The sequence below is a fragment of the Cornus florida genome, unplaced genomic scaffold (genome assembly GCF_030987335.1).
Source record: "Cornus florida cultivar Cherokee Brave unplaced genomic scaffold, ASM3098733v1 CherokeeBrave_3.0.0_Hap2_Chr10, whole genome shotgun sequence".
In the NCBI taxonomy this organism is placed as follows: domain Eukaryota; kingdom Viridiplantae; phylum Streptophyta; class Magnoliopsida; order Cornales; family Cornaceae; genus Cornus; species Cornus florida.
In genome coordinates, this window is record NW_026775580.1 from 32,395,686 (window position 1) to 32,407,972 (window position 12,287).

Here is a 12,287-nt window from a genome sequence, read left to right on the forward strand (position 1 = left end):
ACTTTTGATATAACCCCTCCTCCATTTGTGCAACGCATGCAATATTATCTTCATATACTATTGATGGGTTATCATTTATTGATGAGAGACCACGTGTTGTTTAAATATGTTAGATCATGGATCTCAACCAAATGCATTTCCTACTTGCCTCACGAATTACGAGTATCTCTAAATTATTTGAAAAAACTATAGTCATTGTTTGGTTCATAGATCGACGTGATACAACAGTGCCGCCACAAGTAAACACATACATTGTCTGTGAATGAGCTTTATATGGGTTAGAGAGATAGCCGGCATCTGCATATCTAATTAATCGGGAGCCTGATCCAATTGAATAAAATAATCACATATCAATTGTACCACGAAGATATCGCAATATATGCTTAATTCCATTCCAATGTCTTCGAGTTGATGTAGAATTGTATCTTGTTAATAAGTTGACTGAAAAAGTAATATCAGGTCTGTGCAATTTGTAAAATACATAAGAGCATCGACTGCACTAAGATATGGCATTTCAGGACCAAGAATTTCTTCATCATCCTCGTGAGGATGAAAATGATCTTTTATTTATATTAAGTGATCGGACAATCATTGGGGAGCTCAATGGATGGGCTTTATCCATATAGAATCGTTTCAGTATGTGGATTGGGGGATGAGGGTTCCACTTCATAAGTGTTCAATCTACAGGTTAAGACAAAAAAATAAATTTCTTCTGAGATATTTGCTTTCGAATTCTTTCTTTAAATAAGTAGCAGTTTTATGAGTTCTTTTAGGAATTCCCACAATATTCTGTTGGGATCATATACCCCTACAAGCCAATTATTTATTATTAATTCGATATTTTATTAAAAAATGTGATATTCATGCATTGGGCTTTACATATATTTGCATGAGATGCATTATTGTCCTAAAGTTGCATTATAGGTGACTTAAGTGTATGAATGAGATTTACACGTAGGAGATTTGGGCTCACCGGTTTCTTGTACCTTGGCATTGTTCGCAATCAGTGATAAAAGTTGAACACTTTTATCTGTAAGACTGTAACACACTTGACCTCTATAAGATATGATGGTTTGTCTCGACCATTGGGATAGTTGACTCTAGGCAGTGTGTTAGTGTGCTTGGAGTACACTGAACTGTATCACCATAAGATCACACCATATAATTTATTGTCATGATTTTGGTGTGTTTCTTATCTACTAAATTCATAGGCTCTAAATTCTAAGAAATTTAGTGAACTCAAGTTTCAATACTAGTCACTTTGACTTACCAATGTGTGAAATCTTTTAAGGTCAATACCATGGTATCTTGGGTGGCTAATGTTGGAGCTCTGAGAACACAAATGCTTAACATGGAATCCACACTCTTTATAAGAATTACAATATCCCCTTGATGCAATTTAATAAGTTGATCGCTGGAACTTGGCCAAGGCATTTTAGTAAAATGTTTACTAAATTATTTTTCTAATATTTATTTTGAAAAAAATCTTTTTTATAAAAGAATTTAATTAAATGATCTTAAGGATTAAATTAGTCTCAAGGAATATAAGAAGTAAGCATGTCTTAGGTGGTACAATATTTATTTTCCTTGGGGTTATTATGGATATTCGGTAGTGGAGGGGCTTATATGTAATTGTTTAGTAAGATAGGGCCTAGTTGTAATTTCTAAATCCTAGAGTGCAATTACAATACTATTGTGGTGCTTATTGTAATTAATTTGATAGGATAGATAACTCTATCTCTATCTAATTAAAGCTCGGATCAGGTTGATTATTTCGGTTTTTCACGCAAAAACCTAAGAATAATCTAGAGCGAGCGATACAGGGTTTCCACAAACCTGTGTGTTTCTGGGATATAGAGGTGAAGATTTACTGATTTTCAAGGCTAAAGGGGAGCTATCCAATTCATTGTTATTCTCGGAATGTTGACGATTAATCAATCATTAAAAAGGTATGTGAGTCTTTTCAATAGTTCTTGATTTGGTGAAATATCATGTGATTAAAATCCAAAAAATTTATAATCGCTTTCGTTTTGCCTTCAATTGGTATTAGAGCAAACCATAAAATTTTCATTAAATCATAAAATTGATTGAATTTAATGATGAAAATTAAGAGCCATTCATGTCGGTAAATATTATTTGCATGGTTGTTCGGTTAGTTTTCTATATATATATATATATATATATATATGTTGGACATAGCGGTTGCACTGTAGCAGCCGTGATATGATTTCCATGGTGACTCAAGTTTATATTTTATTATTTCTTATAAGAGTAGTAAGATAATAATAAATAAATAAATAAGACACAGTTCCAGCGGCTTCCAAAGGTAGCGACTTCTTGTATCTATAGTGATTGAAACACGCCCATGTGATGGGCTTTTCATCAAGCAATTAAAAAAATAATAACAATAAATAAATAAAAGGTTATCTTTTGATTATTTATGAAGTAAGAGTGAGTGTTTATTAATGAGTTTGCGCCTAATATTATATTTAATTCTATTAGGTCTCTAATTTGCTTGATTTGATATTAATGAATTTAATATTAGTTTGATTAAATTGACGAATCAAGTGCAGTGATCCTAACACACCCATGTGATGGGGTGTTATGCAGAAATGGTAATCTTCTGATTATCGGTTAGAACAAAACAGAGCAACTGATATGTATACCGGGTGAGTCTGTCATGATATGCAGCAGTTCAACAACTTCTGGTACACATAGGGACTTCCCATGTGATGGGTTGTCCTAACAAAATACAAATTAATCAACTACATAATAATCTGAGGTTCTTGGGTATTCTGATTATTAGTAATCTCATTTTTATAAACTCAAGTTTTGAGTTTTAATTGGAAACTCATGAAAAGATCTTTGAATTTAATTTAATGAGTAACATATTGTTTGTTATTTCACATGGGTCTATTACTTTAATTAGTAGTCATCATTTATGGAGAAATCTCCAGTATTATGTTTTTGATTTTCTTTTTGATTTTTTTTTTCATGGCATTTATTAATGTGTGACTTGTTTATGTGATGGGATTTCAGTTGTAGTGAAATTCAGATAAATATATATATATATATATTTGTATCTAGCAGTTGCATATAGGCAGCTGTTGGTGATTTGTGCACACCCATGTAATGAGATGATTTCTATGTATCTCTTTTATATCGTTATTTCTATGCAATTCTATGCAATCTATTTTGGAACATAATTTATATATGTGCATATAACATAAAATATTATATGAGTTTGATTGCAGGTAATAATAATATAACTATCTCATAGTCCGGTTGACTTTTAATTTATTATTTAATTACATGTGATGTAATTAATTAATTAGAGGTGGCGTTTTAAAGGGCTGATCCAATAAAGGTTGATTTTTCCTAGCCGAATAGGACATATTTATTTTATCTTGTTTAGAATTTTTTGTAAGCCCTAAATTGGGTATAAGACAAAGTCTTGTACTATATTTTCAAAATTTAGGATTAAAATTCTTGAAGAGTTCAAGAAAAGATTCAAACAAGATAAGAGTCAATGCTTCTAATGGAGGAATTTGGAAGCACAAGGTGCTCATAAGATAATATTTAACTGGCCATTAGAGGGGATTAGTACTATTTATGGTGCAACATGATTTTTATTTGCATGCTTATATTCATGTGATGGTTATATGCTTGAATGTCTTGCTTAAATGACCAATTGCTCTAGTTGTGTTGTTGTTAATTTTAAACTAAATAAAATTGGAATTATTTATTTGGGTTGTTTTGGGAAAATTAACACTTTTCAAAATATTTTCAAAAATTTGATTTTTTAAAAATTAAAAATTTTATTTTTAATTAAATTTTGTGGAAAGTGTAGGATTATCTCATAGTTACGCTCAAGAAATTGAACTAAGTTGACCCAAATGGATTAAGCTCATTGAGACTAAAAGAAATTTTAAAATGCATTCCAATATTATTTAGATTAAAATTGATATTGTAATATGATGATAGTATGCATAAGATGTATGAAATTTAAAACTCTCTAATTTCAAAAGTTAAGTGGGAGTGGGATTTAATCTTAAATTCCACAGCCTTCCATTGTCGATCTATTGTAAGGTGGAATAAGTACTTCGCCACCAATCTTCGGTGCTCCTCCGGAGAGTATCTGTTTCACTGGTTCCTAGATATAGATTTCGCATGATAGAACTAGCGGTAGGCAGACGGGGACGATCACCATTAGGAGATGGACCTCATTCAATTGCACTACTTTTAGACAATGGTGTACACTTAACTAAGTGGGAGTACGCTCCACCTCAAGGGGTATTTTCACTTAGAGGCCAAGGTTAAATTGGTTGCCATATTTCATTTGGCATGAGATGCCCAGGATAGTGGGATATGGTGGAAATTGTTTCCGTCTAATCAAGTTAGTGACATGATCTCTTGGTAGTGGCATGTTCTTATTGCCCCCTGAGAGAAATGAGTGAATACCTATAGGGATTATGATTACCGATGTTTTCATTATATCAGTGGTTTAGAGAGACCCATGGATAGGCCACCGGTGTAACTGTCAGTTAACAGTATACTCTGACACTTAAAAGCGCTGGTAATGTAGACTTTAAGGCGTTTTAAACCGTTGATGTATTCTAAATAAACTGTAGAAATTTTTTTACTTTTGAAAGCGTTTTAAACCGCCGATAATGTGTTAATTTTTTAAAAAATATATATTATTTTATGGTTTAATTTACATATTAGCAAATATTTAATTTTGTTCCTTGTTTAGTGAAATTAAAGATAATTTACCAATCACAACACATCCAACAACTTAAATTTTATACGTAACATAGAACAAAGTTGCATTCAAATTCAATAACATCCCATAACATATAAGTTTTGTTTCAAAATGTCAAGTGCTAATAAAAGGTTCAAAAGGAAACACCAAAATCTAATAAAGCTTCAAAAGGAAATCATTCAAAATAAAACATCAACATTTCATTGAGAATTTGAGTGAGACTATGTGAGGGTCTTAAGAATTAATGGTTCAACTTCATCTCTCATCTTGCTTCAAATTTCCCTACATACATTTTAAATAAAAGCCATTAAACAAAAAATAATAATTAAGACATAAAATAACATGATAATTAAAATCTATAGTGCTCACCAAGGATGAAATTTCATGACCAAAAATAAAATTTAAGGATCACCAAGTGTAGTTGCGGAGCCAGGTACCTTTACAATAAAATATAATTTTATCATGCACCTTCATAATATAATATAATTATTAATATATTAGGACTTATAATATTTATATAGTTAAATGTTTACAAGGATACAATAACAAAAATATTTACCTGTACATTATAATTTTGATGTTCAATATGACGCAAAATCATAGCCATTTTTGCATTCAAAGCTTCATATTTTTCATCATACTCAGCACGCATCTTTTCCACTGTCTCCTTCATTTCTCCACAAGCAACACGTGTCTCCTCCTCTGCTTGTGAGGTCTTCCTTATCAGCTCCGCTTTACTAGAAGATGGCCCCCAGAGACTAGTTGATGTAGGTCCCAAGCCATACATCCAAACATGACCCCTTCTTTCTTCTCCCCTAACTTGGGCATAAAAATCGTGGGGTGAAGGTTCATCTTGGTTAGAAGGCTGAGTTGCAGCAAGCTCTTCTAGTTGTGTCTGCATACATGCGTACATAGAATGGATAAGGAAACACAAAAAGATATAAAACATCAAATATAAAAAAATTTAGTCCTCATATTTTACACTTAATCAAACTAGGAAATAAAGAATTGATGGTCTAAAAAAATACTTACAATCATTTTGGCAGCATGTTCATCACTAGCTTTGCCATCCTTCTTGCTCTTATGAGTTGCGCAAAATAGTTGAGCACAGGTTGGCGCCTTTCCTTCCAACTTCATCTGTTTTTTTAAAATATATATATCTTATTATAATTATACCGCAATGATGTATAATAAATTGTGTGACATACAAGTGATTAACTTCATAAAAAATCATGCTTAACCTTTTCAGCCTTCTGCGCATAACTCATTGTCCGAGTTGTGTGCAACATTGTTTGCTTAGAGCGATTTACTTCATTTTGTTTGCTTTGTTTCAAACAAGGGAATAAGAAGGTATATATTAGCTCTTAAATTGTAAACACACACACACACACACACACACACTATATATATATATAATATTACACACACACGCTTCCACTAGATAGTTCTAATGAGCTAATTAGATTACTCCGTATTTTTAAACAAATCTTATATATGTTATATATGTTTTCAACAAATATAGTTTCACTATAAAAGACAGCTTCGTAAAGTTTTAACACCCAGGATATAGATCTGTTTTTCCATCATCTAGAAGCTTGTAAAACTCATTTGCCTCTTCATTAGGGCCCCGATGATACTCATTTTCCCAATCAGCTTGTTCACCCATTTCATTTTGAATTCCAAAACCCTCATATTAGAGTTTGTGCATGTCATCAATATTTACGTTGGAGTCGATATGCTCGTATGAGGTGTCCCCATCATTATGCCTAGAAGACGAAGGTAATTGTTCTCCATGATAAATCCAAATTGTGTATGCATTGATAAACCCATTCCACATCAAGTCATCCAAAACTTCTTGCCTTGTTTTCTTATCCATTATATAACCTAGTGAAACAAGGAACATATGAATCTCAAATAGTGTTAAATAAGATTATCCAAATTAATTCAGCAATTGGCAACACCTTTTCCAAAAGAGAACATGAACTTGTAAGGTGGATAGATATTTTTTTTTTCATCATTAGTAGGAAGATCATTGAAGATAAAAACTTGCAATATTATCTTTAGAGACCTACTAAACTCAACAAAAACCTTTTCTCAATTGTTTGGGGTGACCTGCATGAATCTCGTTTCGCTATTCCACTTTATCTAAGCTCATAATCTCAGTCAGACCACATATTGTTATATTTTTTGTGAGATAAATACATAAAATGATCAAAGTGATATTAGATGTAAGAATGGGATAAAAGGAAAAGAAGTAATTAGGTTCTTGACAACTAGGTGGGGAGCCTTAACTCTTAAGAATAAACCAATAATGAATAGTTTAACATCTAAATAGTGCAGCTAAAATAACATTTTTGGGAAAATAGATGGTCGATAAGAGTACAGTTGTGTTGCTCTTTGGAGGATTTACATCCTTTGGAGGCATTTGTTTGAGTTCATTTCAAATGGTCATTGTGATATCTGCTTTAGAATTTAGAAAGAATCTCGAGATAGGAAAAATGGGGAAAATTTAAATGTATGAAGCTTAATATAACATGAATGAAAATTGTTCTCTTTCCCGTAGTTTCCTGGGTTACTATAAGAAGGAATCTTTACGCAAAACTTGTTTTGCTTCTGAAAAAGTATTTGGTGTGTACTAATAATTGCACATATTGATAAGGCCCAAAATACAAAGCTTTTATATTCTTTTCTTAGGAGAAAAGGAAGGGGCATTCTTCAAAATTTTATCAGTTGATATAATCTTATCAATTACTTTTGTGCCTCTAGTTATTCTGTGTTCTTAATTCTGAGAGAGAAGGGTTGGTTGGAATTGGTATATGTTTTGCCTTTCTTTCACCAAGTCATCAACCCCTCTACTTTTGTCAACGGAAACTTGATTAAAACCCTTTCATTTCTATATATACATATATAATATATATTTTCTGATCCGTATTCGAGCTGAATCAATTACAGCCATGGCCACCACTGGAAACAAGAGCATCAACGCCAAATTGGTGGTTTTTTTTTTTTTTGTCTTCAATTTTCCCCTTTTTGTTGAGATTGTTTTTATTCTGTTTAGTCAACTTTGTTATTCTGATTGGTTTATATATTATATATATATATATATAAATCATGTGAATTCTGATGTGGTTCTGCTTCAATTCCTAAAAAATTGATGTATTGCGCCGCAAATTACCTTCTGTTTTGATTTTTTTTTTTTGGCTCAGTAGTTCCAATTCAAAGTTCTTGTTGAATTTCTAATACTTCAATTTTGAAATTGAGACAGTGGTGTTATATTTTACAGGATTGTTATTTTGCTTTTGGATCATAGTTTATTTAATTTTATGCGATCACTGATGTGGGTTTTTCCTTTTTTGGCCTAGGTTTTATTTTATTCTTACATTGTGCTCTTGTCGTCTGCTGTGTTTGCTGTTTCTCTTGCATTATCCAGCTGAAAGTTTACATTGAATATTTCTTATTCAGGAAGTTCTGCTGGGTTAATAGCTTTTTAATTAAATTCTGTAAATAAAATTGGAGCTTTTCATGATTTTTTGAGTTGAGTTGTTTACTACTGGCTTTGCTTGATCATTTAGGGCATTTTTTTTTCCCTTTCAAGTATCTGGTTCCATTCACTTGTGTCTCTCTTATATGTTTTATCATAGTTTTAGCATATTAGAATCCATTTATGAATCTGTCCTGGGTGACCTTTTTCTTCAACTCAAGTTGGATTGTTTCTTCTTCAGGGAGAGGTTCTACTAAAATTAGTTGTTCTTGTCCAATTAAGGTCATAAAAGAATTATTTATCCTTTTTCCTTTTTTGGTAATAAAATTCAACTTACTTATCCCCCCAAAAAAAAAAAAAAAAAAAAAAACACAATAATAAATAGTTATTCTTATTTATAATTAGGGTAAAGTTTTTTTTGACAAAGACACCCTCTGAAGGTTCAAAATGGACAAAGACACACCTTTACATGAGAAATTGACCAAATTACCCTTTGACCGTTTATGAGACTTTTTTAACTTTACAATTTAATAAATTGGACCAATCTACCCTCATGAACAATTTATGCATAAAAAAAAAAAAAAAAAAACTTTATATTGTTCACTTTTTTTTTGTTATTTACTTTATAAATGTCCCAACTTCTTAAAAATGTAGACGTCTAAAATGATTTTTTTATCCTATACATATATTTCAAATAAATTATATTTTGTTATTACTTCTTTTCTTTTTCCTTTTTATTTTTAAATTAAGACATAACTTTATGCATCTTAAATTATACATCAAATATTATGCATTTCCCAACATAAAAGAAAATAGGTACCAGTATAACTTTATGCATCTTAACTTTATGCATGCCTTCTGCTGTTGTGAGTTTGCTTGGAAGGTTTGGGGATCGTTGGCAGACCTTTGTCATTGGAGGTTAAAGTCATATACTTCAATCCGAGATATGGCTTTGGATTTTACCGTGCAGTTTCAAAATAGATCTCAGAGAAAGGAATGACAGAATGTATAATGGAACTTTTGTTTCTCCGGTTGAAGTGGCTAAGAGTATTTTGTGGGAAGTAATGGATATCTTGGGCGTATGCCTCCAAGATGTTATTTCAGCTCTTCATTAGTTTTTCATCTAGAGGTTTGCCTGAAATTGTTTTGTTTTATGTCTTGATTTGCCTTGATTAGGCTGTTTTCCCATGTGGGGTATGTCCCATGTGCCTCTTGTATTTATTGTTTATATTTATAAAATTTCCTCCCATTTAGGAAAAAAAAAACTTTATGCATGCCTTTTTTTTTTTTTTTTTTTTCCTTTAATATATAATTTAGGATGCATAAAGTTTTACTGGAACCATATTTTTTATTTTTAAGGAAAAAAGATCGGTTTAATTTTTTTAGATGAAAGAATTAAGCATCTTAATTTAAAAAAAAAAAAAAAAAAAAAAAAGTAATAACAAAATATAATTTATTTGAAATATATGTATTAGATCAAAAAATCATTTTAAACGTCTACATTATTAAGAAATTGGGACATTAATAAAGTAAATAACAAAAAAAAAAAAAAATTGAACAATATAATTTTTTTTTTTTTACGTTTTTTTTTATGCATAAATTGTTCATGAGGATAGATTGGTCTAATTTATTAAATTGTAAAGTTAAAAAAGTCTCCTAAATGGTCAAAGAGTATTTTGGTCAATTTCTCATGTAAAGGGATGTCTTTGTCCATTTATTTTTGAACCTTCAAGAGTGTCTTTATCCAAAAAAACAAGTAAGTTTCCTCTTAGTGTCCTTTTGCCAAACTTCGGGGGTGTGGCTGTACTTTACCCTTATAATTAATAGTAGTAATTTTCTCCATGCTCCCTTTTTTCTTGCATTTGTTTTCACGTTTAGCTCTTGTTTCTCTTAATTAGGTTCCCGTGCTTGCCAATTTATTAAACATGATGTCTGATATATGTTTCAGGTGCTTCTTGGGGATGTTGGAAGCGGATAATCTAGTCTGGGGTTGCGTTTTGTCAAAGGGCAATTTGTTGAATTTCAGGTGGGTCTTCCTATTATGGATCTTGCAGTAATAAATGTTATTACTTTTGATTTCTCTTTTAGATTCTGGGATTTGAGTTGTGCTGTATAATGTAGGAATCAACTATATTATAAGATCACCAAGTTATGTTTCACAAGCAAAGCTTGTTATTTTTGGGTTTAATATATGGTTTTGAAAAGGATGGATTATGAGAGCAAGATATATATTACACCCTTAGACAGTTGAGATAGTTAACAGGGTTGAATGGTTCTTCTAACTATACTAATATGTTTTACAGGATAATTTTTGGTCTGATGGATTGAAGTTTACTCGAGGCTATCATAGTTCAATGCAAAAAACTTCTATAAAAAATGTGACTAACATAGCCTACAAACACAATGTATATGTCAGTACGGGTGACTAGCTGAACATTTACTTTGGAAAGGTCCATCTGCTTTAAAATCTAACTTGGCTGCGACTTAAGAACCCTACAGCGAGTAAAATCTAACACATGCCTGAACCTATTAGTTTTTTTCGGATAATTGATGGTGTACTGTTGATATATTCATACAGCCTTTAAATTCTCTAAGTTCTCTACAGTAGCCATAAAACAGACAAAAACGGAAGTTCCAGGCAAAAGAGCAGGCACCTTGGACAAAGCACCATTCGAGAAGAAAGCAAAGCAATATAAGCGTCGTGCTGCTAGGCAAAGCGGTAGAGTACTGCACCCTCGATAAGAGACGAGATTTAACAAACTTTAAGGCTCCGTTAAAATATTCTTTACAGAAAATATTTTCATTTTTTAAATAAAATATTTTTTTTATTTGTACTTTTGCAGTATTCGGCAAACGAATTCTTTGAACAAGACGTTTAAAATAACTTATTAATTTGATAAATAACTTTTGTAAAATTTTAATATAAATATTTTACTACAACCAAGCCGTCAAAAAATAAAAAAATATTTTCTAAAAAATATTTTACATCCAAAACGCCTAAATATAAAAGCTCAGCCTAACATATAGGAAGCATCGGCAGTAATTGGTATGCTGTGGGGGTAGTACAAGTGTACAAGACAGACAGGAAAAGCAATTGCTGAAAAATGTAGAATGTGAAAACAGAAAAACAGAAAGATACACTGGCATAGACACAGACATATATATCAATATTTTTAATAGAAAGAAGAAACCTCAACACTCTGTTTAAAAGAAGCATAAGAGAAAAATGACCTGTTGATTGGAATTAACAGCTGATGAAATAGTAGAATAGGCAAGAGAACCCCGAGATCTGAAATTGGGGTATATGTGTCTACTTTGATCACAGAATGAACGTGTCCGCACCAAAATCACAATGCAAAGATTCATCACGGTTCGTTCTTGACTCGAATCCCCTTATGTGCGAATTTTCATCTCAAGAAGAGGAAGTTAGGGTTTAAACTACTTACAACTTACAGAAGCCCAACCCTTCAACCACCACTGTCCAGACCTCCGATGCACCACCACCGCACCACTAATCGACCACCGCCGCCGTGCTCTTCCCTGCGCCGCACCACCAAGCCCTGATATCGTGGGTAAAAGAGAAGAAAGGAGTCAAACCTAAAATGTGCTATTCTGGGATAAAATTATATATGAAACTAACCCAAACCCAAACCCAAACCCAAACCCAAACCCAAAATGTGCTATACTAGGATAAAATAATAATAAATAAAATAATAAGAATTAAATTATTATCAGCACAGTGTTAGTAATATAACTGTCGGAAATAATTAATAATTTTAATTAATAATTTTCGGTGTTTTTAAAAAGGCTGTCGAAAATAATTAATATTTTTCAGTACTTTTAAAAAGACTGCTGAAAATAATTAAAATTTTCCGGCACTTTAAAAAGGCTGCCGAAAAAAATTAATATTTTTCAGCACTTTTTAATGAAAATGATATTTGTTGTAGTGTTGGTTAGTAATTCCAAACCATTTACATGTAGTCCACAATGTCTTTCACGTTTTCATGTTGTGGAAATATCTGCGAAATAAGGATCGTTATCAGC

General features: G+C 31.7%; 1 protein-coding gene across 4 annotated transcripts; it reads right to left on the reverse strand.

Annotated features, from left to right (window-relative positions):
* Positions 1-4,814: 4,814 nt before the first annotated feature.
* Positions 4,815-11,864, reverse strand: LOC132279158 (uncharacterized). Of its 4 annotated transcripts, XM_059781090.1 has the most exons (7): positions 11,475-11,864; positions 10,898-10,977; positions 6,004-6,646; positions 5,795-5,899; positions 5,322-5,657; positions 5,132-5,199; positions 4,815-5,044 (listed from the first exon to the last, which is right to left on the reverse strand). In XM_059781090.1, exons 3-6 carry the CDS (start codon positions 6,049-6,051, stop codon positions 5,164-5,166), a joined length of 525 nt encoding a protein of 174 aa, XP_059637073.1. In that variant the 5' UTR covers positions 6,052-6,646; positions 10,898-10,977; positions 11,475-11,864; the 3' UTR covers positions 4,815-5,044; positions 5,132-5,163. The 4 variants fall into 4 exon arrangements, with proteins under 4 accessions (XP_059637073.1, XP_059637074.1, XP_059637076.1 ...); XM_059781091.1 differs by lacking the exon at positions 10,898-10,977; XM_059781093.1 differs by lacking the exon at positions 6,004-6,646 and having other exon boundaries at positions 11,475-11,863.
* Between the last annotated feature and the right edge of the window lie 423 nt (positions 11,865-12,287).

Excerpts from the sequence above, each read along its gene's own strand:
- LOC132279158 (XM_059781089.1), bottom strand. The coding sequence starts at position 11,609 with ATGAATCTTTGCATTGTGATTTTGGTGCGGACACGTTCATTCTGTGAT. Across the intron at positions 5,900-11,474 it reads CTGTTAATTCCAATCAACAG|ATGAAGTTGGAAGGAAAGGC; the intron begins GTCATTTTTCTC and ends TTAAAAAAACAG. Across the intron at positions 5,200-5,321 it reads ATCAAAATTATAATGTACAG|GTACCTGGCTCCGCAACTAC; the intron begins GTAAATATTTTT and ends TTTATTGTAAAG.